The 26845-nt window shown below is 40.2% G+C and overlaps 1 protein-coding gene across 8 annotated transcripts in view; it reads right to left on the bottom strand.

Moving 5' to 3' along the window:
* The window catches only part of FHIT (fragile histidine triad diadenosine triphosphatase), a 1437020-nt gene that overhangs the window by 242244 nt on the left and 1167931 nt on the right, over positions 1-26845 (bottom strand). For all 8 annotated transcript variants that reach the window (XM_040454580.1, XM_040454579.1, XM_040454577.1 and 5 more), the window contains 2 exons: positions 25505-25650; positions 23190-23219 (listed from right to left, as the gene is read on the bottom strand). In XM_040454580.1, the coding sequence (XP_040310514.1) occupies positions 23190-23219; positions 25505-25650 (176 nt within the window). The remainder of the gene's footprint in view (positions 1-23189; positions 23220-25504; positions 25651-26845) is intronic.

Below are 26845 nucleotides of genomic sequence, written 5' to 3'. Positions count from 1 at the left end.
CCCCCCCCCCCCCGCTTTGCAACATATTCTCCTACCTGTGCTGGCAGCATGCACAATTTCAGGTTGATGAATATGAACAAATGTGCTAAGTGTTGTCAAGATCGCCCCCATTGAGGGGCAGTTTGGGGTGACAGGGGTGGAGAGCATCTTGCCTCAGGGCTTTAGCCTCAGGCTCTAAGGAGATTCTGGGCAGGTGAGTGGATCTGAAGTACCTGGGAATGTGAGAAAACAGATAAATGGTGACTTTTTCTGTCTCCCAGTGGCTCCTATTTAGGGAAAGCCAACTTTCTCACAGGTCAGGCCTTTCTGCCCCCAAACTAGCAGATGCTGTTATTATAGGAAGACAAGTGAACAGTGATTCCCCAGAAATCTTTGAGGATAGAGTAGACAGCCTTCTTGCCAGGCCAGTTTAGCTGCAGAGGGTTGAAATGGCCACTTTCCCACACAAATGAACTAAACTTTGCCAGCATCTGGGAGAGGAGAAGAAGCAAGGCCTTAGCTTTGGTTCTACATAGAGCAAGACACTGTTCTTTCATACTGGGGTTAACTTCTACTTCATCAACAAGGGGGTTTATAGATGACTGTGGGAGACAAGAGTCATTCCCAATAACTACTTCACGATGGCATAGTAAGGTCTCTGAGGGCTGGGCTTTTTGGGGGTCTGAAATATCAGAATACAGTATAAAGAAGCTTCTATAGTGTAAAACATCTATAGCTAAACAGAAGAGAGTGAGGTCGCTAAGTTGTTCAACCAGAAGCACATCTGCAGTGAGTGTGGTGTCTTCACAGGGACTCCGTCTCGGGGAACACAAAACCTCCACCTTTTGTCCTCACCTTTCTCCCTCTCTCAATTTTCACATGGCTTTATTTTTAACAAATTGTGTTCAATTTCCCAGACATCATTATATCGAAGTGACGTGTTCCTCTCCACAAACATCAGAGAGAGAAAAAACCAGAGACAGATGGCAGAGGATTTCTTTTCGCGGGCAGGGTTTTCCCTGGATAGAGAACTAACTTTTCACAAATACAACACAGGAGAAGGGTCGGAAAAATGGATGGAAAGACAACCTTAGAATATCTTTGTGTCCTTTTTCTTCCCTTTAAACATGAGTGGCAAATAATAACCCTCATATTTTATGAAAGCTTATTTTGTTGTTGTTTAAAAAAGCCAAAACAATTTAACTATGGATGGTGTCAGTGTTCTGCTTTGTATTTTTCCATATTTTCCAAAATATCTACAATGAACAAGTGTTATCTTTACATTAGAGAAGACAAAAATCCTCCAAAATGAGATCTCTGTCTGTTTGTGCTCAGGGAGCTATTTGGCGTTACAAGAGAGAGGGACAACATAAATGCTTGTTTGCTTCAGTTAGAATGACTTCTAATTCTATTTCCTGTGGGTTTTCATAGGTCGCTAGTTCATTTCAATCAGCTATTAAGTGAATAAATGTGAAATCTTAAAATACACAGAGAAAGTATATTAAGCAAGCAGTCAGTGTTTCAAATCATATGTGAGCATATGAGGGGAGCCAGTTCTCACTTGCCAGTTATTATTCCACTTTAAAAAAGCTGCTTACCCCTCAACTTTGCTCCCTCATTACAACATTTGAACTTTGGGAACCTTTACCATTACCGTATAGTGATAACTCTTGGCTAATAGTCTGTGAAGGAACAATTACTAATAACCCACGCCAGCCAAAGGCAGATACAGCAACATGAGCAAAGGACAAGGCTGGTGTTATGTGGCTCGATGGCCACTCGGGGAAAAACAAGGAAAGGATTTTTATTGACCTACGTGGTTTAACAAATGACACCTAAGTGATCTATTGGCATACTAGAACAGAGGCAAAACTGCTGCCTTATTAAGTCATTTTTAAAATAGTCATTATAGAACTTTGGCCATAAACCAAGAACAAAAGATTCCACGAAATAAGTTTTTATGAAAAATTTTAAACATACAGTAGTGTTGAGAAAAGGAGCTTAGAGCTGAATACGGTTACTGATTACATTTCCAGAGGTCTTTCCTAGAAATAATCCTTCTCTGGGTTCAAACCTGAAGAATCAAAATGAGATATTCTAGGTAAATTTTGGGGATGATATAGACTTTGGCAGACTATCAGCTCCAGGAGGTTAGGGACCACATCTGTTTTAGTTAGCAGTACATGCAAAATAGTGGGCTGGGAGTTGCTCAGCAGGTGCTCAGCAAAAAAGTAAATGAATGTATTAGTGAGATTTCATGCATTGTGTGATCTTGCAAACAGAAAATCACAACCTTTCTGAATTTAAACTTACGGGGCAAAACCCATTATTATACAGGTTCTTAGTGAAATTTTGGTATTTAGGAAAAGGGCTGAGACTTTCTTCAGGTAGAAAGATTTTTCACCCAATATTTGCTGTGTGTTGTTTGGCCCAATCTGGCCCAGAACATAAATGATGCTGACAGAAACTGAGGTCCTGTGGGGTTCTACCACAATCCTTCAGCTAGTGGGATCTCGTATAGAACTCATATTTATCACTTCCTTATCAGTTCACTTGCTGGAGCCTTTTATTGGAATCTCAAGTGGATAGATAAATTGGTCTCCCAGCCTTCAGCCTCATCTAATCCACTGCTATCTTGTTCTCAAGAAAGTATCTTTCTTTTCATCTCTGTCTCTTTCTCCTTACTTTAGTGAGGCCTGAATGCTTCTGGAATCACATTCAGACAACAAATACTGGCTCCTGAGTATCTTTATGAATAGACACCAAACCTCCTCACCTCTGTGCTGTTCTCTGCATGCACAAATCAGTCAAGATGCTCAACTCACTACTGCCATTTCCACAGTGAGGCTAATACCTGTCCCTTTGCCTTACAGGAAACATAGAGCAAAAGAAATACCACAGGGTGGGAGATGGGTAACAACGGGTCCTTAAGGCATTGAGTCTCTGGATCAAGCCATACCTAAAGCTAGACTTGGATGACTTCTTTAATTATATGACTCAATAAAGCCTCCATTTACTTTATCCAGTTTGTGGGTTTTTTTGCCACTTGCAACCGAAATAGCTTTAACATATGCAGGAAAAAGGAGATGACGGCAAGGGGAAAAAAAAAAAAGAAGAAAAAGGGATCAGAGGAAAAAGAAAAATGAAAGATTTGACAAGGTCATAGGACTAGCCAGTATGCAATAAGAATACAGAAGATGAATTCCAGAGTTCACTGCTCTGTTCCCTGCTACTCCCCTCCAGAAATCAGTACTGATTTTTATTTCTATACATAGTTACTTTGAGGCTAAACAGAATTAGCCTGCTATCAAGACCCCACAAATATAAGACATATAGCTACTTACAGACTTACATTCTGGTTTTTTTTGTTGTTGTTGTTGTTGCACATTTAAGAATTGTTTTCATAATTAAGCTTCCCAAGGGGAATACAAATGCCACTCTTAATTTAAAGAAATACTAATTCTAAAATCAATTTGTAGAATATTTCAATTGGATCAATGGATATAGCCTCCACTAAAACCAAATTATTCCCCACTCATGCTTCTTTATAAGTGTGTACCGACACCAATCAAGATTTTCAGGAAACATGTTACAAAGCCATTATTCCCAGAGACTGAATCAAGCAGTCAATGATCAAAACATAAGGTAAAGGGACCCCCTGGTGGCTCAGTTGGTTAAGCGTCCAACTTCAGCTCAGGTCATGATCTCACCATTTGTGAGTTTGAACCCCATGTCCGGCTCTGTACTGAGGCTCAGAGCCTGGAGCCTGCTTCACATTCTCTCTCCCTCTCTCCCCCTCTCCTTCTCCTACTTGTACTCTCTCTCTCTCAAAAATAAATAAACATTAAAAATTTTAAAAAAACATAAAGCAAAAAAGAATATTCCATCCCTGAACCCAAAGCACTTGAGTTTTATTAAACATTTATTAGAGTTGCGCCTGGGTGGCGCAGTCGGTTAAGCGTCCGACTTCAGCTCAGGTCACGATCTCGCGGCCCGTGAGTTCGAGCCTTGCGTCGGGCTCTGGGCTGATGGCTCAGAGCCTGGAGCCTGTTTCCAATTCTGTGTCTCCCTCTCTCTCTGCCTCTCCCCCGTTCATGCTCTGTCTCTCTCTGTCCCAAAAATAAATAAACGTTAAAAATTAAAAAAAAAAACAAACATTTATTAGAGATTTTACATAGAATATACTGCTCTGTGCCTATTTTCTTCGTCTTCCAAAGGGTTGCATAATGTTTTGTGTGCAGTACAGAAGGCACCAGAAACCGATGTTATCGTGTAACAGATACTGACATGCAGCTTTTTCACAGAACAGAAAGAAAGTTCTGAAGAAACCACAACAACTTTGCAATAGTATCAACAGTAAAGACCCAGGCCCCAACAGGACTGAAAATGTTTCTGAATGCAATGATACTCGATCTACCACACAATTACCAACTTTACTCAGCCAACAGTATGTTTCTTCAAACACTGGATATAATGATTCTACCCATAAGAAGTCCAACTGTTGATGAAATAGTAACTAGCTAAAAACTAAAAACAAACAATCATGTGTAACCCTACTAATGGTTTCTGCCTCTAATGTTTCACACAGGTAATTTGTGGCCCACCCTTTTTCTTGCAGAACAGCTACTCTAAGACAGTTCTCTTACAGCCAAGGAACTTCCTTAGCCAGCTAAATCCAGGGTATTTCATTTCACTTTGCACTCACTGCTTTGTCCTTACAACATGCCTCTGTGTTTTTGGTTATCTGCACACATTTCTTGTCCTTCCTACAGAACTGCATATCCCTGGAACAGAGGTACCAAGTCTCACAGAGCTTCTAAATCTGGAACTTAGGACAACACTGTACAAAGTCTGTAACAAATAATGTTTGTTAGAGTTCATTATACATTCTTTAAGGCTAACTGATCTTTTTAAAAGATAAAACTGGTTATACATGGACTGTATTAAAACAGTGTTAAAAAATCTAAAATAATATCACTGTGAGCACGGAATGCATTTTTATTTTTATTTGTCTAAAGTTTATTTATTTATTTTGAGAAAGACAGAGAGAGCACAAGCAGGGAAGGGGCAGAGAGAGAATCCCAAGCAGGCTCTGCATGTGGTCAGCACAGAGCCCGATGCAGGGCTCAAATCCATGCAACTATGAGAACATGACCTGAGCCGAAATCAAGAGTCAGACACTTACCCGACGGAGTCACCCAGGAGCCCTTAGAATGCATTTTTAATTTAAGGGAGGTGTTTTATTCAGTCTGAGAATGGGGGAATTTATGATGCCTAACACCAGTCTTCAAAAGGCGTCTACCTGCCTAGTTGAGAACACTCTGTGTAAAGAAAAGTTCCAGATTCCATTCTCCTCTGCCACAGACAATTAAATGTTTTGGTTTAAAAGCTGTTTCTGGGAGTTGAGTTTATTAGCCATACTCTGATGAGACAGGGACTGCAGAAATCACACAGCATGAGGGCATCAGTAGGGCTCTACCAACATTTTCTCGGTAGATGAGGTGTCCTGGGTCTGAGTTTCTGTTCACCTGTGTCTCTGACTGGAATCTAGTTCCTGAGCAAGTCACTTTTCCCCTCTGAGCCTCAGTCACTTCATCTTTTAAATTAAGATAAAATTCCTGGTGGCATACCTGCTTCACAGGCTGTTGGGAACATAGTAGCAACAGCACTGATGATATTAATAATTCAATGATAATAGCTACCATTTACTAAGGCGTCTCATATGCTAGCACTGTGATAAAAGTCCTATACTTCCCTTAACTCTTATGATCATCACAACAATTCTATGAAGCCAGGTACTATCATTATCTGCCTTCTACAGATGAGGTAACTAAGATCAGAGATGTTAAACAACTTGCCCAAAGTCACACACCTGGTAAAAAGTAGAGCCAGGATTTGAAGCCCAGCATTCTGGTTCCAAAGCCTTAGCCCTGTGCTATTCCGCCCCACACAAATCATTTATAGCATGTGATATGAAGAATTTTGTAACTTTAAACTAATAAAAAATATATAAATTATTAATATTAATACAAATAGATGTTCATTACAGTTATTGAAAGATGAGGTAACCATCAATTGTTTTAGTGAAAGCACATACACTTCTCTCAGTAATACCAACAATCCACTGTCAGCAAAACAAAACAAAACTCAACTAGAGTAGCCTTAGCACATCATCACAAAAGAAGTGCCACTAACACCATTGCAACCAGAGAATTCATTCTTCCCTGGAGTTCAAAAGGAAAAAAAAAATTCCATGCTTCATCTGACAAGAAAAACAAATCCTTCTCACAGCTCTGGCAATGGAATGCCTCAGAAAGAACAGGTTCAGGAGGGCACTCCCACTGCAAACCAGTGACAAGCCAGCATGAGCCCCACAGAGGGATCCATACCATGATGCCTGTTGCCACTTGCAAGTCACACAACAGTCCCACGTGTGCCTCCAGAAAGCCACCCAGTACTAGACTAGAGCCCAAACTAGCTTTCCCAGCCTTACAAGGAGCCGGCCACTAGGGAGGCATGGAGGAGAGCTTACAACATGGCAGGCTATTTCTGAGTTCCCCTTTCAACTTGTTTCTTCACTAAGTTACTTTGACATCACACCTGTTTCTGTTCTAGTCTGGAAGCCTTTGCAGCACGACAGATGGCAGAGTGTCTACATAACGAATGTTCTCTGAGGTCAGTCTATGGAGGTGGCAGTGGGGACCTCGGCAGGTGGGACCGGAGGGCAGCAGGGCCCCACCCCCCTGGGGGATGCAGCACCACCATCCATCCCCCACTTTGCTGGGGAACGCTCCCCACCCCTGTGGAAGCTGGGGGTGCGTCTAAGCTCTGAATGTCCTCAGCTCCGCTCCTCCTTCTGACAGTCATATCCAGGATACCCGGCACCAGCAGCTGCAAGAGGAAGCTACAAAGGAAATCTAGAGGGGTACTGAGAAATCGTAAAAACAGAACAAACCCTCATCGCATTGAAAACTTCAAACTCCATTCTAGGTAAACTTGCAATTTCACTCTCTTAAACTTAACTTGAGATTTAACTCCCTGAAGTCTAAGCTTTCTAACTCTCAAATCTCAACTTCTATGTTTCTTAAATCTATCTTAAAGTCAAACTCAGTCTTTTGAAGAGGGAAGTAAAATTTAACAGCTGAATGGAATGAGTTCCTATGAATGTCCAGCCTAGTTTTAAGGTCATGCCTGGTCCTTAGAAGTTGAAGAAATCCTCACTTCCTGTTTATGCAAATTTAACATCAGAATAAGGATCTATCTTGGCTGAGCTATGGAGGAAACATTTTCTCAATCACTTTACTGTCCATTTATTAAAGAATCCGTGATGCACAGGATGAATAACATTCTGCTTCTTAAAGGAACAAACACCTGTTTCAGGGGCACATGCTTTGCAGACATCTTGTGTGTCTGGAGGTGATACACACTGCTCCCCTTCCCCCTCAAGGACACCTGGTAGACCTCACTGCCTGCAGCATGAAAGAACTAGCTCTGTAATTCGATTCCGTTTGAGAGACCAGTGTGCTTCCATTAATAAGAATTCTGGGCCTATTAACAGGATGACACAAGTGGCTGGAAGTAAACTGGAATCCACTTCAACTCCTTTTTAACGGGTGTCTCTCTTGATATTTCCATCTGCTCTGCTTGACGCAAGGGTGATGGAGATTAAGATGAGAGAAGATGCTCTCTTTGACGGTAGGGACTACACATCTGCCTCATTCTTTGCTGTCATCACAGAAGCTAGAACAGAGGCGGGCAAACAGTCGGGTCTCAACAAATCACTGGCAAATAAAAAATACAGTGTGCCAGACACTGTGTGGAGAGTTTCCCAAGTTGTGGTTTTATGTGATACTCATAAATGTCCTATGCAAGAGGGAGTGCTCTTATTCCAATTTCACAGACAAGGAAACAAAGGCATAGAGGATTAAACTACTTGCCTAACACCATACAACTAAGAGTAGATGGAGCCAGTCTTTGAATCCTCAGACCAAATACTTCTTCTGAGTGAGAGACCTATTTTATAAGGTAAATCTCTCAAATGGGGAGAACATAGCTCATTGTGACCTGCCTCATGATTTACCCCATCCACCTACACTAGTAATACTAACTGCCACTGAATATAGATGGAAGACAGCAATTCAGGTAAGATCAGGGGAGCAATCCACACAGGTGTCATGGGGCCAGCAGACCCCTGAAAGCAAACTCAATATTTTGTGCATATACCTGAGTTTTTCCATAGAAAAAGTCTATAGCTTTCAGACTTCAAAGATTCCATGATCCTTCCAACTCCCAGAATTTAATGAGTTAGCTGCCTTTCACTAAATTATGCTTCTAATTGTCACCCCAAAGAGTCAAAGCATTCTGGGTGATTTTTATATGCCTGCTTGAGGGAAAATAATTAGCATGAAAGCTTGGTGAGGATTAGACATGAGAACAGTCAGTCTCTGGAAAACACCCTTGGTGTGGAAGGAGCCCCCACAGATCACTGCTTAATTAAGAATATTAGCTCAGATTTCATTCCAGTGCTAGCATTTGTCCACCGAGAGAACAAAGAGCATCTCTATCAATTCACCTCCCAGTTGGTCTTGAGGGTACTGACATCGCAGGATCCCGTATCATTGACCAGATTCCATGGTCTTCAAAATATGAAAAGGCACCAGCAAAACCCACCATCCAGCTGTGTCTCTGTCAACAAGATTTTTCTAACCATTTAATTTTTGACAATCTTCATCTGCAGCATGGACACCCAGGCCGGAGGCTCTATACCATCCTCATGTTCAACAAACAGTGAGAGCCTACTATGTCCCAAGAACTGCATAAAACTCTTGCTCCTGTGCCCTCTGGAGGCCTCTGTGTGATTCTCAGCAACATGTTTAAAATAGAACAATCAGCAGAGAACACCCAGATGTGGGGACAAGTGTGGCAAAGGAGTAAAAACCAGGTCATGTACATGTACACAGTTAAAGGCAATGATGATTCTGTAGAAGGACAAGAGCACATCTTCCAACTCCTATACGGTTTTTGAGAAGGAGAGGAAATACAGAATTAAACCAGACTGCCCAGACTCCAAAGAGAAAAGGAAAAGAACAAAGATTCCAGTCTTGTGACTGCTGGTTCACAGGAAAAGATAAGGTGGAGGAGGAAGAAGAAGAGAAAAAAATGAAAAAGGAAAAATACATTTTTCTAACTGAAGTCATCTAAAAATGGAATAAGATAGCTGGTAAAAAGTAAGCTAGCCATCACTGGAAGGACTTTACGTGGATTTATACAATGGATGAAGGTAAAGCTGAAACTATAAAACATGAAAGATGGGTTAGTACAAGATGATTGTACCAAAATATAAAGAAACAAACTTAGTGTGCGACTCTTCAAAAATAGTACGTTGATTATGCTGTTTACAGAGAACGTGATGTTCACAACTCAACGCCAATTACATGCTTACTGTGCCTTATTAATGTAATGACCTTGGGAGTTGACTCCTCGTCTTCCTTAACCTGATGAGTGTGCTGAATATAATCAATTAGGTTTGTAATTAAAATTACAATTTATTCAACACATTTCCCCCACCTTCTCTTGCTAAGGCTCAAGAAACCATTGGGTGATCAATACGGGCCCTCTGCTATAGGCATCATGCTTGCTCCCTCTCTCTCTCTTTTTGTCTCTCTCTCTCCCTCCCTCTCTCTCAGCATTTCTATTATGGGTAATTTATTAAACCTTAAATTTCTTTCCTATTTGTAAGTTTCAGCAAAATGTAGTCAGGTTTCAACACGGAGTGTCAAGGGATAATTAGGACAGTTAGCAGTAATTTATCATTTCTCAGCTGGGTTTTCGAGCTTTTGCTGACTGCCAGTAGAAATCCGTTAGCCAGCTCTACCCAGATCACTATGAAATCTCCTTTATCTTTGTGCAAATTGTTTTTCTATTTTCCTGAAGTGAGCTGCAAGATGAGCCAATCCATTCCTGAAAACCTAGCCACTGGTGTGCCTGTCATCAGCATGAGGCACAGCCCAGGGCTTCAGATGGATGATTACAGTGGCTAACAGATGATAGGGTGCTATAGGCTGCTCCCTCCCAACCTGCTGTGGATTAGAAATTTAAACCGGGCAGTCCGAATCCCATTAGATCTTCAGAAAATATGCAAAGGAATCCATGAACATGCCAATATACATGTTACAGGGCAAATCCTGCCTAGTAGCCCACCAAAGATGACAAGCCAGGAGAAGGCAGGGACAACAGTTCTGCACTACTTCTGTGTAAGAAGAGGATGTTATTAAGCCTGAACCAAAAAAGGGAGGACCTCCTGTTTTTGAGAGAGGCTCATTTACTAGATGGTGAAAAATGAATGCTCTGGGTAATTTCATTCTGAATTGATTTATTTCTAAATGGGGGGAAATTGACACTTGGTGAAAAGCATAAAAAGCACGTTCTGGGAAGAGCCAGCTAGTCTCAGGTATAATGCAATTATATGAACACAGGAAATAAGAACACAGAAGGCAGGGTAGAAGGTCACCCAGGAAAGTCATTCCCCACAATGAACACTTTCCTTTCCCCCTTGTGACAGACGCTCAGAAAAGTATAAACTGACCCATATTTCCAGTTTATTTCTGGTGCCTAGCCTAACCTAATCAAAGTTCACTTTTTAGAAATCCAACAGTTATTCTCAATTAGATTGCACAGCAAATTAAATCATAAATTTCTCTATCCTGGCCCTGGTTTGTCACATTCCTAAAATACAACTTTGTTCCCTCTGGCACTTTATTTAAATCTCTGAGGCCAGGCCCCAAGGAAAGTTATAGATTTGATAATTTGCTAATGTGGCCACAGTAATTGTTTGAGCCATATTTATGATTTTATTGGATCTTACAACAATCAATAATAATCCATTGATGTCCCTGACTTGGGTTTTCTCACAGTCGACAAATGGGGCAGTGGATTCATTTTTAATGTACCCAACTCCCTCCCTAAGAGAGTCTTGCATATATTAATAAAGGCCAAGAAATGAATGGCATCGGTGAACATATCTTACCCTGAAGAATTAGCTGCAGGATAAGATTTAATGTTAAAAAATAAGGGGAAGAATAGACTAACAGGACCCATTTTGTACAGCACGACCATCATTAAAGTTAATGGAATTACCTTGTGGTCATGCACCAAAGGGAGCCTATTGGAAGTTAAGCTTTTCTAGGGCCATTGATTCTCAAACTTTCACTCAAGGATTCCCATTGGCATGTGATGAGTATTGCAGATATGCAGAAGCACTTAATGCAAACTGCCAGTTAAGCATATTAAGGAGTAACAATAACTGAATATTTTAGAGCAGATGATCTAGTTGAGGATGTTTTCCACTGGAGGTAGCAGGAACTTCAACTTTAATGGATCAGCTAACCAAAAAGTCTGGAGGTGGTGCAGACTTCAGGACTGGTTAATTCAGCAACCTGGTAATGTCACCCAGGGTCCAACTTCTGTCTCTGCCACTACACGCTTAGTATCTGCTTCACTCTATAGCAGACTCACCCATGAATCCTAAGATAGTTGTTGCAACTGTCAGGGTTACTGCTTCCTTATTTATATCCCTACCCACAGACAATGGATACAAGTTCTCCATGAGGCTGGGAAAAACCATCCCTAAAGCGAATGGAATCCTTAGGTGGCTTAGGTCAGGGTTAACTAAACTCATAAGTTGGCAGAGAGAAATGGCTTAGGGCAGGGATGAGGAAACTACAGCCTTTGGAACAAATCTGGCCCATGGCCTGTTTTTCTTAATAAAGTTTTATTGGAATACAGCCATATTTATTTGTGCAAATTTATTTACATATTTTCTTTGGCGGCTTTCATGCTGCAAAGGCAAGGGTATTGTGACACCTGGCCCCGAAAGCCTAAAATGCTTACTCTCTGGACATGTACGATAAAGTTTGCTGGCTCCTGAATTACACCAAAGAGGGTTCACACCTGTAGCTAGATGTGAATCCAATATTCAGATGGATTAAAACACACCCTGACTTCTTAACTGCTAAATAATGGACGAATAAAGAAAACAAGCCAGGAAGACAACCATAGTGCTCAAGATAGATATGAGACAAAATTATTCAAGTTCTGGAAAACTGGACTTAGAAACTTAAAAGCCAAATTAATTAAGGTGACCCATCACATGTGGCACACATGAAATACCCTCTGCCCTTGGAATATAATCCAAACACTGAACACATTAAAAATTGAATTAAAACCCCTTACCAGGGTGTACAAGGCCTGGCATAACTGCTTTCTTGTTCACTTCTCTCTGCCCCCAAATTCCTGCCCCCCCAAGGACTTCAATCATCTCCTAGAACATCCCAAGCTCATCACTTCTGTCTCTTCTGCCCAGAATGCTCTTTCTTCCACAGCTCTCCATCCATATAGACTCTTATCATTTCTCAGGTCTCAGTTTACCTCTCCAGGAGAACTTTGCTGGCCACTCCACCGCCTTTCCTCCCTCCATGTTCTTCCTTTCACAGCACCATGGTACCGCCTTTTTAATACTGCTCAAAGCTTGCAATTATTTTATGCATTCATTGGGTGTAGAGGAAGTCGGACAAGTAGGGTGAGGGCTGTTCCTTGGCTGCTTGTTCTTCCATGGCACCCCAGTGCCTGGCAGCACCTAAGTACGGCAGGTGCTCAATAAACCCTTCTTGGGACAGGGATTCATAGGCACTACAAAATTCCCACAACCTCTCAGTCTTCTTCTACTCTAGCACTTATTTCAGAGACTGCCCTTAAAGATAGGGACTATGCCTCACTCTTCTTTGTCTGCCAGGGCCTGTGACAATACCTGGAACATAGTAGGCACTGGAAGAATAAATTAAAATAACAACAGAATGTTAGATAATAAAACATGAGCAGACAGAATGCTCACTCCTTGGGAGTTAGGAACAGGATACCTTTGGTAGAGAGGACATGCTCATTGTCAACCACAGATTGGAGCTGTATAAAACTAGAAGTGTTTCCCTCAGTGTGCACTGGGTTTCCAGAGAGAGAGAGGAAGATGACAGACCAATTTAAAGGTTACTGACAGGGATCATTTGCACAACAGGTGATGATTCCACGTGCCTTCCAAGGTCATTTGCCCTTCTGGGATTCTCTGAGTTATCCAGGCTCTGAGTTTCTTCCTCGAGGGTGACTGTCATCTCTGGTCATCTGATGGCAGAGCTGAGCTTGGAATCATATTTACTCCTTCCATGGATGAATCATTTTGTCAAAATTATACTGCTAGAACCTGATTACGTCTAGGAATTTATACCATTTACAACCAACAGATGAATTGAAACAAATAAAAGGCCCTGCTGGGTTGTTTATCACAGTCCTGGTATACAAAGCACGGTAAGAAAACATTTTTCAGGTAACAAGTACTGATATATAGACCCTATGGTGGGATATTTGGATGTGAACATTAGGATAAATGGATTTCACCATGAAGTAAAAGAGTATTTGGTGAGTTCACATTGTTCATTCAACAATGTTTATTCTTCTAAACCACTTTGGGCAAGATAAACAACCTAAACAACTTCATGTTGACTTTTCATGTAACATCAGGAACAAGAGAGGCTTATTTAAGAGAATAAGCTACCAGGGAAAGAAAGGGGAGTTTTCGTTACCAGCACCCCAAAGTATCATCTGTATGTAGAATGAGCCCAGAGGGATTCCAGACCATCAGTTTTGTCTTTTCCCCCTGAGGTTTGGGATTGATATGACTCAGGAGGCTTCCAGAGATGTACACCTCAATTTTCCTGATCTTGGTAGATGAATAGCCTCTCTAGAAAGGGAATCCTCTAGGAGACCGCAGGTGTAGTACTGATGCCTCGCGGCATGTGAAGATTTCAAAATTATCCTTTCCCAGCACTAACATAATTCATACTAAGGGAGGGGACAGAAATTCTCACTGTGTTTAGCCCAAGGGCCATTACAGATTCTCACCAACCCAGAATTTTTCACTTGAATGTCATTAGGAAGGTCATTATTCTAATTCTTCCATTTCTGGAGCTCTGCAGGCTGCCATGTCCATTATTCATTAACCTGGTTTCCATTTGACCCAGACTTAGTCATCAAATCCTTACTATTCCAGCTGCTTTTGTATCTTAAGAATTAATTTATTGATGGTTTCAGCATAAAAGGCAAAGAGGAGCCCCTTCAAGGGACTGAATGATTTAGGATGGATATGGCAGCAAGAATCAAGCCTAGGCCACTTTGACCAAGAATCAAAATGTATTTATAGAAATATGTTAAGGGGTGCCTGGTGGCTCAGTTGGTTCAGTGTCCAACTCTCGATTTTGGCTCAGGTTATGATCTCGCAATTTGTGAGTTTGAGCCCCACATTAGGCTCCATGCTGACAACGCAGAGACTGCTTGGGATCCTCTCTCTCCCTCTCTCATGCTTGTGCATGCACGCTCTCTCTCTCTCTCTCAAAATAATAAATTTAAAAAAAACTTAAAAAAAAAAGAAATATATGAAAACAGCTGTTCCTAAATCTGGGCAACATCAAAATCAACTGTGGGCTTTTCAGAAATCTATATTATGGGCCCCATTATCAGAGAATTGAACATAGGTGTGAGAATCAGTTATTTGCTAAAGATAATAAAGGAATAAGAATGAATTATAATAGTCATTTATTGATGGAAAACCTTTCAGTGGGACCCCTGTGAAATAAAAAGTATAGACAAAGCTGTATATTTCTTTTCAAAATACATTTAAAATATCAGTGATATTACAAACTATAAATAACGTGATGAACAAATGGGTACACATTACCCATCTTAAAAATAAAAAAGATCTATGGAGTTGAAGGCTACTGGGTACTCGTGACACCCCACGGTGCACTCCTTCTCCTTAATGTTTCCACGTAAGGGAATCCCAACCCTCTTTGTGTCCATATCTCTAAGCAATATTACCCATCTGCATTTTTACAGTTAAGATACATAGCCTATAAGTAATCTGCCTCTGTATTTTGTTATTTCTGCTGTTAATAATTCCTGAAATAGAAGTTTGTAATATCGTCTGTATCTGATTCAGCTACAATGTCCAGTTTCAACCAAACCACACATTATTTAATGGACATTCACCCCTCAGTCTACATTTAAGGTGTGTGGTGTGGTTTATGACAAATGGCTCATCTACTGAGACTGACATGAACATTTACATTTCCTCAAAACTGAATCCTCATCACATGATTAGTCTGAGTTTATTTTGCCTTTTCTCTCATTCCCCCCCTCCTTGATTTTTGTTTGTTTGTTTGTTCAAATGTTGGCCAAGCTAATTATTTAGATGCTGCAGGTTGAAAACTTTAAACCTACAATGATCTAGTTAAATGGAATTAGAGAATTATACACATTATTTCCCAGGCTAGAAACATACAGAGCAAAATACCAAGAGAGAAATTCCTTCAGTGATTACTTACTGAGCACCTACTATTCCACACTAAAATGACAACAGTGAGTGACAGCCCTTACTGCATCAACAGAGTTAAGAAAGTGACTCTGAATAATGACACCTTACATTTATGTAGCATTTTAGGGTCTACAGAGCACTTTGCTTTTCACAGGATATTTCACTTGACAGTGATTAAATAAAACCCCCAAACTGAACATCAGGTGTAAAAGACAGTCTACTGAGATCTATAAAACATTGACATTAAGAATGTATCTGCCGCATTTCTGTGCTACGTATCCCAAAATAAATTTAACAGCCAAATATCCACTTTGCTTATGTCAGGGCCTCCAATTACTAAAGAAATTTGTTTGGTAGCACTAATGAAAAATTAAACACCTAAAACATATAATTCTGCTATAAACTGGCATACAGTAATAAAACAGCATTTAGTTTAGTTGACCTTTACCTGTATAATAAAGTTAAACAGAGAGAATCCTGTGGGTATTTTTAGGGAGAAACTAATATTATTCTAAGCAGAGAAAAATAATGCAGATTAATTTGTGTTATGGGTGAAAATATATTTACAAAACCTCTCCTTGTGCATCTTCCCCTGTGCTTATTGGGTGCAAGGTGCTTTTAGGAACAGCTGGCTGCATGATATAATGGAGAGGGGCTCTCAGAGAGGCCTGGGTTTGAATCTTTGCTCTACTACCTGTCAGTTGTGTATGGTGTGATTTGTTACTCCACCTCTATAAACCTCGGTTTCCTCACGTGTAAAATATCACTGCCTTGGGGCTCCTGGGTGGCGCAGTCGGTTAAGCGTCCGACTTCAGCCAGGTCACGATCTCGCGGTCCGTGAGTTCGAGCCCCGCGTCGGGCTCTGGGCTGATGGCTCAGAGCCTGGAGCCTGTTTCCGATTCTGTGTCTCCCTCTCTCTCCGTCCCTCCCCCGTTCATGCTCTGTCTCTCTCTGTCCCAAAAATAAATAAACGTTGAAAAAAAATTAAAAAAAAAATCACTGCCTACTTTGGAGGGTTATGAGGACTCAGTGAAAATTATAAATCTAGAGCAAACATTTATTCAGATGTATTGCATGCCAAGTACTGTTTTGAAAACACTTACATGCATTAAGCCATTTAGTCTTTGCAACACCTCTAGGAGGAAGGGTATCAGTGAGGCCCTCGTGTTATCAATTTATAAATGGATGGTGGGGCTAGGAAAGGTTAACTTTTGCTGGGTCATACACCTGGTAGGTGACAGCTCTGGGACTGAAACCAGGTCATCTGTCTCTCCATCAGTATGTTGGAATGCTGATGCCATTTTCCCTCTATCCTCACTCCATTTCCAGAATCCCTCGACCCATCCACCAAAGTTGCCTGTGACAGTGAAAGGACAGAGAAAATAAAAAACACATAGTAACCAGAAAACACCTGGTTAATTAACACCTGGTTAAATTCTCTTTCAGTGTTTTTTCATGACATCATGCAAATCAAAATCGATCATTTTGAAATAAATACACACACACACACACACACACACACACACACACACACATGCACAATGATATGATACCTACTTAGAAGAAGGCTTGAGGCTTAGTAGAAGAGAGGAACTTTCCCATAGGAGACAGGCAGACTCATGGTCCCTTCTGCCGACAGACCCAGGGACCAGAAGTTTTGTCCCCAAGTCCCCAGAAGGGTAACAAACTCATCCCGACCTGAGCACTGAAATTATTTTTGGTTTACCAAATTCAGGCAAATGGGATTCATTCTGAGAAAAGAGATATAAATTGTAAGCCAATTCCACAAGAGAAAAGCTACCACATCCTTAAAATACTAATTTTTCAGGCAGTAAATGCAGGCATTAGGCATAAACATAGGCAAGGCACTTTCTGTCATGGCTTTAAGCAAAGGATAAAAGTTCTCTGGCAAATTACAACTCTTGTGAAATTTCTTTCATTATGAAAATAATAAATAACAGTCAAGAAAAATCATTTTTACTCTCAAAATGTCAGTATCTCCATTCGGTGCACACCAAATTTTAGGAATTGATTTGGGTTGAAAGCAAGGAGTTCTGTTGAAAGTCCTCCATGTCTTCTCATCACTTCTTTGCTAAGTTGTGCACTGGATTAAGGTGTGCATGGGAATCACCTAGTGTTTGTTAAAATGCAGAGTCCTGGGCCCACACCAGACCTACTGAATCAGCATAGGGGGCAGGCAGGTTTGTATTTTGTGAAAACCTATTTCAAGTAACTGTGAAGTATACTGTCAGTTTAGAACCATGACTTACCCATTACCATAGGAGTAGAGCAGCGGATAAAAAAATATATCAGGGTAGAGATTTTTCCCCCCAATTATTAAGGCAGATTTCTGAATGTTCAACTGGTCACTTTTGTAATAAATTCAAAGTCAGTATTCAAACAGCACAAGTCCTCTTACCAGAAGAAAGCTTTCTCAAGAGTTTAAGCAAAATGGCAAAAGTCAACAGTGACAATTCAGTGTATAACTGTGAACTCATCAGGGCCGCAATCTCAATGCCAAGTATATTCTCCTAAAGCCCAGTCTTTGCCTATGTTACAAAAGAAACATAAGAAACTGAGGGTAAGATTAATATTAAGAAACATGAACAAGGTCCCAGGGATAGTGGGCTAGGCTCTCTATTCATGTTGGTTTCTCCTCATCATCACTCAACACAATAGATAGGGTTCCCTCCATTTTAAAACTGAAGATGAAATAAAAATAATTTTTAGAAAATTTTTAAAAAGGGGGGGCACCTGGGTGGCTCAGTTGGTTGAGCGTCTGACTTTGGCTCTGGCCATGATCTCGCAGTTCACAAGTTTGAGCCCTATGTCAGGCTCAGTGCTGACAGCTCAGAGCCTGGAGCCTGCTTCAAATTCTGTGTCTCCCTCTCTCTCTGCCCCTCCCCTGCTCATGCTCTGTCTCTGTCTCTCTCTAAAAAATTTTTTTAAAAATTTAAATTTTTTAAAAAAAGAAAGAAAAGTGAAGACGAAGACGTTCAGAGATGCTAAGAGTCCTGCCCAAGTCATACAGGAAAATAATAGACCTAATATTCCCATGGAACCTCTGATTGACGCCAAAGTGCATTAACTACTGAACTTCATGAAGAGCTACAATATCCTCTATGTTCATGAATTGAAATGATTACCAAATCTCTACGTGGAAAATCTCTTCTAGGACCATAGAGACCCTTCAGTGAATGGAACAGTTGTTTTTATCTTTATTTTAATTTTTAAATCACACTTTTCCAAAGAATTCCTTTTCTTGTTCTTTCTTAAGCAATCTGAGAAGTAATTGCTAATATATCAATAGTTATTAAGATACTTCCCACTGCCTTAATATTATAAAATGAACTATCTAAGTAGGAGATTCAATTCCATAACCACAAAAAAGGATAAACAAGCACATTCTATAAATAGTTCTTATGAGATTCCAGATTGCCTGCCTGCCATAAATTTCTCTCTTTAATATACCTAAAACACCCTCCCACCCAAAGATGCACATATTAATTTCTCTAAAAGATAGCTCACATTAAACTTACTATGGAGCATCCCTTTTAAAAGACTGAGCACTGCCTTTAATGATTTGGCTAGTTGAAATTACATTTTGGAATATGGTTTGGCAACCTGATGAGTGGAAATTCTGGTCTTTGTCAGTGATGCCTGAGATATAGGAGATTCTTGACAAAAATCCCAGGAAACTCAGACAGACCCCTGACTACACACTGAAATACAAGTACATATCATCTGCTGCTTCATGTTCATTCACATTAGAAAATTATGAGTAGATTTGCTCTCTCAAGCAAAGACCCATTATCTTCCCCATTCTTTTCCCCATACCACCCAAAAGAGCCATCGTAGACAGTGACAAAATGCAAGTCCTCAAAAAAGCTTACATTCTTGAGGGACTAAGGAAACATAGGTACAGAAACAAAAATAACCACACAAATCAAAAAAACAGTGAAGAATGCCTTGAAGGAAATCAAATAAGGCAACAAGATAGGGAATAAAGGCTTTATTGAGCAGAGCCACTTCAGATGGGTGATGGGGGTCAGAAAAGACTAACAATACAGCAACATATGGCTGTACCTGTATATACATGTGTATGTATATACAGTGATATGTATATACATGTATATTTATATACAGTGATATGTATATACATGTATATGTATATTGCAATACATGCCTAAAACCAGAAAAAAAGAGGTTGTTTCTCAAGACTGCAGGACATTCAAATCATTGCAATGATCACTGGGTAAATAGCAGCACTCTACTACTTTTAAATTCAAAAGGAGACTGAATAATCAACTGAAATGTAATAGGTCACTTTTTACTTCCATATTTCCCCTTCCTGCTATGAATCACTTACTGAGTAAGCAAGTCCACCCTTGTTCTTTGCAAAGCAGAATTTAAAGCCCCTGAAACAAACAAACAAAAAGCCCTAAAGTGGCACCACGTTCAAGTGTCTAGCTCAGTGGTACACCTTCACTAACAATAACAACAGTTGCTTCAGGGGAAGAGATCATTACTGGGCTTATTGTTATTACCACCCGGCATGAGACACAAATGGTTTCGAACCCAGACATTGGGCAGAATACCAAGAGTCAGACACACAGGCAAAGACGAAGCCAACAGTCACTGCGCTTTCCGCGGCAGGCTGTCAAATGCTACCCTGAAACGCACAACTGTGTGAATTTCAAAACATGAAATGCTCAGTCTTGAACTGCAGTTTTCAGAACCAGACAGCTGAATATTGAAGGTGCTGCCTTGCTCCCTGGAGCGGCTGGCTTTTAGATGGCTGGTTTCCACACGGCAGGGGTATGCGGCCATTACCAGCTATTTTATCAGCATAAAATAACAAGACTGAGAAACAGCCACACTCTGAAAAGACTCATATTATGGGCTGGTTCACAATGAAGATTCCCAAGCCCAAACCACAAAGATTCTAAATCAATTGATTTAGCATAAGAACTAAGAGTCCACTTCTTTTTGGTTTAACTAACACCAAAATTAATTTTTATGCAGGTAGTATAAGGATTGCACTTGAAAAAACATAGATTGGACAACATCACATATGCAAAATTGGCCTAAAAGGACAGTTTTCACAACTTTGCATACACACACTCACATACACCTATGTGTCATACACATAGGTTTTCATATGCATGTGCATGGTTGTTCTCTTTTAGCCATTTTATCATCTACAAAGGATTTAAGATGCAGCCCCTCCCCCAAATTCACAGAATTGGGGGAATTCTGTGATTAGGCTGGAAATAGCTGAAAGATGTCCAAAGCAATACAATCTACTGATTAAAAAATATAGAATTGTTAAAAAATATTAACTTATACTAAGTAACAATGGTGATGGTGATAATAATCACATTCAACAATTCATATATAAGTCCTATAGGCCAAGAATTACTCCATCATCCTCACCAATGAGGCTGACAAAACCGTGAACATTTTTGGTTGGATAACTGGGGACACCAAAAAAGTAGTCACTGTTAGAATCAGAGAGTCCTTAGCCAGGGTGTGCAGTTCTGCTAGACTTGGTGTTTGGTGACTTTTTTTTTTTTTTTACTGTGTTTTATTACTATTCTTAATTGAGATACAATTCAAATACCATAACATTTTCCATGTTAAAATATACATTTCAGTAGGTTTTAGAATATTCATAATGCAGCATGAACATCAGCACTATCTAATTCCACAACATTTTCATCACCCTAAAAAAGAAACCCGTACCCCTTAGCTGTCATTCCCCATGCGCTCCTTTCATCAGCTGCTGGAAATCACTTATCTACTTATTGTCTCTATTCAACGCCTGCTTATATAGAACATAATTTTAATCCTTCATTCAGAACCAAAATGAAATTGTGAGATTATATTACCTATATATACATATAAGCTATAAATGTGTTTAATATGTACCTATTATCAATCTGTGCATTTCATTTGATCTAGTTTGTACATGCTCCCCTGTTATTAGCTGTGTTCCTACAGACATACTTCCATATTTGAACGAATTCCATCAGATAGTGCGTTCAGTACCTAAATCTGGTGTTGTCAGGATTGACAATTACATACTGAGTTTTTTAAAAAAAAAACTAGGGGCGCCTGGGTGGCGCAGTCGGTTAAGCGTCCGACTTCAGCCAGGTCACGATCTCGCGGTCCGTGAGTTCGAGCCCCGCGTCGGGCTCTGGGCTGATGGCTCGGAGCCTGGAGCCTGTTTCCGATTCTGTGTCTCCCTCTCTCTCTGCCCCTCCCCCGTTCATGCTCTGTCTCTCTCTGTCCCAAAAATAAATAAACGTTGAAAAAAAAATTAAAAAAAACTAGCAACAAGATTTAAACTTTGTGCTTTGTAATTCATGAAACAATTTCAGGGGACGCCTGGGTGGCTCAGTTGGTTAAGCTTCTGACTTTTGATTTTGGTTCATGTCATTATCTCACAGTTTGTGAGACCAAGCCCTATATCAGGCTCTGCAGTGAGCATGGAAATTGTTTAAGATTCTCTCTCTCCCTCTCCCTCTGCCCCTCCCCTGCTCATGCTCTCTCTCTTAAAAAGAAAAGAAAAGAAAAGAAAAGAAAAGAAAAGAAAAGAAAAGAAAAGAAAAGAAAAAAGAAAAGAAGAAAGGATGAATGAATTTCAAAAAGAAGCTACTCATTATACTCTTTTTGGTGTCTACATATTTAGAAGCCTGGCATGGGAGGTGGACAGTGGGGTGGAAGAAAGAGGCGAGTCCCCTCTGTCCCTGTTACATCATGTGTTTGGAGCAATCAGGAGGACAGCTCCTTTTTATCGTAAGGAATTTGGTGGCAATCCCTATAAAACATTTGCTCCTTAGGAGGACTTCCCAAAGTACTTTTAAAAGTCCCACAGTAGCTATGTTAAACAGTAAAGCCATATGCGAACTAATACCAAAAAGAGACTGTTTTTTTGGTACTGTTTTGTGCCAAGCATTACCTTGTCTGTTCATAGCCAGTCTCGCAGTGATAAAACCTTATTTTGCAAAGTATAACATTAGCACCTCAGTTCAACTTCCCTCTGATTTCTAGCACTGAAAAAAATAGCCATTTCTGTGATTTGGGCATAGGACCTAACTGCAGAGGAATTTGCATTTGTAGGAAGGGGGCTGAAACGCAGCCTCAGCATCAGCCAAAGTTTTATTCTTTTATTTTACTTTACTAGAAAAGTAGAGAGTATCCTAATAAATCCTCCTTTCCTCTTTTAGCACACTTAAAAACCCAGCTTCCAGCTCCACTGACTCCATCAGGTTAGAACTTTAGTGTTAAGTACAAAGGGAGGAAAAGTATAGGTGTGTGGGTGGAGAGAAGGAGAGAAGGAGAAAAGAGCCAGCACGTGGAGAACAACTCGCTTAGCCTGTCGCTCAAGAATGAGGAGGCTGTGTGAAGAACCAGCAGGCCTGTCAAAGATATCTCAGCTTCAAATGGGACCCGCCAGTCCACACAGGGCTCACATGCCGTTTCTGAGATACTACCTCACTTGAATCCTTTTGACTTCAGTTTCTGTTTTCGGACTTCTTGATTTAGCTTCTGTTTTAGCATTGACACAAGAATAATTTTACTACAAAAGGTAAATGTCTTGTAAACTAATGGGAAACATATTGCTTGGCACAGTTTATAATGTCAGGATTTATGGCTCTAACACTGAGGGTCTCTCTGACCTCAAAGATAACATAATGAATCAGCAAAGTGCTGCAAATGGCTCAGTGTGATTTTTATTAGTTCTCATAATTGCCCCTTATTAATTTGTATGCACGTAATAAGCACTCACCTTCACAGTCTGCCCGGCTTCAGGGCCATCCTAGAAGTAAGAGAAAAAAAATAAATAACAGAGGTGATAACAGATAGATGGTATCTCCTGCTTATTCAGAAATACCTCTCGTTAATAATTTAGATCCAATTTCATTGTGTGTTAATTTATAGTATTCTCATGGGAACCATTCACTTCAAATGTGTGGGACCAGAGAGTTCTCCATTTCCGCCTGAGAGTAAGTGAGAAGTTATGTATAAAAATGGTATAAATTATCCAGGGAGCCAACCCTCTTGCTACTTTTCATGCTCTTTGCTCTTGGCTATGGCTTTAATTGCATTAAAGGAAGGTTGGAAATGTTTGAGGAGGTAAATTATTGCACCTTTTGATTATCTTTAAATCAGAGGTCGTTTAATTAATGTCTGGTTACTATAAGTCTCTACTCAAAAAAAAAATTGCTGTAAACATAATCCATTAAGTAGGAATATGGGCTGTCTTATATGGGAAGACCACCCAACAGTGGGCTCTCTCTGGCTGTCCTGACCTTAGGGGGAAAAAGTAGGGGCATTCACTGTAGTTGGGCCCTTTTCCCATTCCTGGTTCCTTCTCTCAGATTTTCAAAACCAACAAAACCATTTGTTTAGCTGAAAATGAGCTGATTTGCCCAGACATCAGTCACAAAACAAAGCAAAAGCAAGTGCTCAGTTGGTTTGAGATACTAGAACAGGCAATGTCTATGACGGAAAATTGTAGAATTGAATTAGAACTTTGCAACTTTTAGCAAGTCCTTCTATCTCTGTGGCCCAGACCAATGGGTAAGAATGTTTGTCCCACTGTGGCCAGAATTGTGTATAAATGGCTTTCAAACTTGAAGTCACAGTCCGTTAGTGGGTCATGAAGTCAGCTTAATGGGTTGTGATCAGCACTAAAACCAAATCAGATAATACAACAAAAACTATTAGAGTACACAGGATGGGTAAATGTTGTTTTGTAAAACTTGGGTTTCCTTTATCTACGTATATATCCATGAGGTGCGAGGTTCACTTGACTGTGGAATAAATAAACACCATACTCTAGTTTAAAGTTTGAAAAGTTTTGTAGACACTGCATATACAAAAGTACTCCAAGTGCTATGCACAAGTCAGTTCCTTTGTTTATGGAATTCACTTTTGAGTAAATCACATTAGATAACTACTAGCACTGGCCATTTTCAGTGAAGGTGAATTTTTTTCTAGTATTTCCTTTAACACTGACAGTTGCCTTCAGCCACTCTCCGGAAACATGACTTGTAGCGTAAGCTTGATAAACCCACCCTGAGCTTAATTACTTGCACAAAAGTGACTCAAACACACATACAGACACACACATACACACATACAGCATATTTTAGAGGGAAGTTTACTCTCAACACAGACATGACAGCAAAAACTTTGTAAAGAAGCATTTAGGAGCATTTTTAGTCAAAGCCTTTCATAACTTGAAAATAGTGGTCTTCTCTATCTGTTTCTTTGAAAGTCTATGGCTGGAAGGCAAAGAGGGTAGTTGAAGGATGGTAAATATTCTGTGTAACTAAAGCATTGAGGGCAAGGTCTCACATTACAGAACCAGTCAATTCTTTCCAAAGGGTTACTGCAGAGTCATCCAATGTCAAGGCCACTAAGGACTTTAATTATGTATTGATACCCCTAGCTCTTCCCATGGGGGATCTGAAAGGGCATAGGACATGTTCTATTGATTTGCTCAATTCCCATAGCTGATGACTCACCATAGACTTCCTTCTACACTTGGCTCAGCCTGTGCCTAAAGATCTCCAGTGACTGGGGTATGTCATCTCTTTCCTGGGAAGCAGGCCACACAGAATACTTGATACAGCATCATACCAATCCATAATCAATCACTGCAGATTGAGTTAAAGAGAAAAAGGAGCCCTCTGAGGGCAAGGTCCCAACCAACTTGCATCTCTCTACTACACTGACGTAGAGGAGGGCTAAGTCCATGCACTGCTCAAAATATAATTGCCCTGGAATGAACATGAGCTGTCCAGCCCCAGTTCCAGTAGAAGATCTGAAATGCCTGAATGCCCATTAAATCACTTGTCTGTTACTCTCATTTGTTTTGTAAACAATGCTGCAGACAGTGCCTCAGCTGATATTCTACAGTCCACCTTGGGACAATGGATACTAGGGTGGTCCTGGATTACATCTTTTTCTGCTATTATTTAAGACATGAACAATGACGGCTGCCTTACCAGTGAGACGGCAGCTTAAAAGAGAGAGAGTTCAACGCTAGGATTTGAAAAGGAAGAAAAACAATTTCTGAGCTACTTAGACACTCACCTGGATGGAAAATGTGAGAGAAGTCCCCTGGAAATGCTTCTCCACCACCATCCCGACTCTCTGGGTTGCCTGGAACAAATCTGCCACTTCATCTGGACGCAGGTCTCGGAAGCGCTCCACTGGCCGAAGGGGACACACGAGGACATCTGCAGTGAGTTCTGTTAAGGCACACTTTGCTTGCTTTGGGTAGGATTTTTACCAACAAGTTTATACCCACAGTATTGAATCCCCTTGGCCCAGGGCCTGAACTCTCAAAGACTAAGGAATAAAAGAACAAATATTTCCCAACCACCAAACTCCAAGAAGTTCAAAAAGGAGCTTACAAACATGGTTAATTATACTTTGAAAGAGAAGCAGTGGTGTGCTAAAGAAATTCTTTTAAGAGAAAAGGGCATTAATGTTCAGAGAGACTCAAGTGCTGGCTGAAATAATTATGCCAAGAGGCAAAATCTATTCTGGACCATTATCTCCTGACCCCAATTCGAAAGCTCCATCTTCTCAAACAGCCAAAGGCACTGGGTTGGAAAAACAAGCAGAATATCCAGTCAGTTTCTCTATGGAGAGTATCACAATTAAAATTTTAATTTCAATATCTCTTGAGAGAAATGTGTAATGAAAACACAATAGTTGTTTTATTTATGTTTAAAAGGAGAGCAGACATTCTGAAAACGTACAGTGAACTTCATTTATAATAAGAGATGTGCCATGTGGTTAAGCATTTTATGACAAGTGTTCCTCCAATTGATTATTAAGAATTCTAGAAGCCAGTTGAAGAACATTTAAGAAAAGGGATTTTTTACTTCTACAAACAAAACCATCTCAGTGCATTCTAGAAGTGAGACAAGTCAACATATTTATGCTATTGGCCTGAACAAATAAGAGCTAGAGAAAAAGAATCTAAGTTTGATCATTTGCTGGTGACAAATTAACATTCAATGTTACATCATCAATAACATTTCAGTTGTCTTTGTATTTGAATTCCTCATACACATGCGGCTACACGTGCAATCATGCATGCATACATATATACGCACATTGAAATACATTAAATTTTATTTAGTTTTCAGGTACCAGCAGATGAAAAAAGTGCTCAGATATTCTTTTTGGTTTCTTTCTTTCTTTTTTTCCTTTTTCTTGTTGTTTTAAAACAGTGTGCTTTGCCTGAAGCTAGGCACCTATGGGGCATAATAAAATCTCAATTCTACAATTGCTCGTCACACCAGAATTGCAAGCATTTTAGCCTACCACACTGGTAGGATTCAGAGCCCAAAGGGAAGGAAATGCACTGAACTCAGCTGGGTGGGCGTAATTTCCATAAGAGAAGGGCGGGGTGGGGGGGGG

This window comes from Herpailurus yagouaroundi, unplaced genomic scaffold (assembly GCF_014898765.1).
Source record: "Herpailurus yagouaroundi ecotype Mexico unplaced genomic scaffold, PumYag 213, whole genome shotgun sequence".
Lineage (NCBI taxonomy): Eukaryota > Metazoa > Chordata > Mammalia > Carnivora > Felidae > Herpailurus > Herpailurus yagouaroundi.
This window is presented reverse-complemented; position numbering and strand designations above follow the sequence as displayed.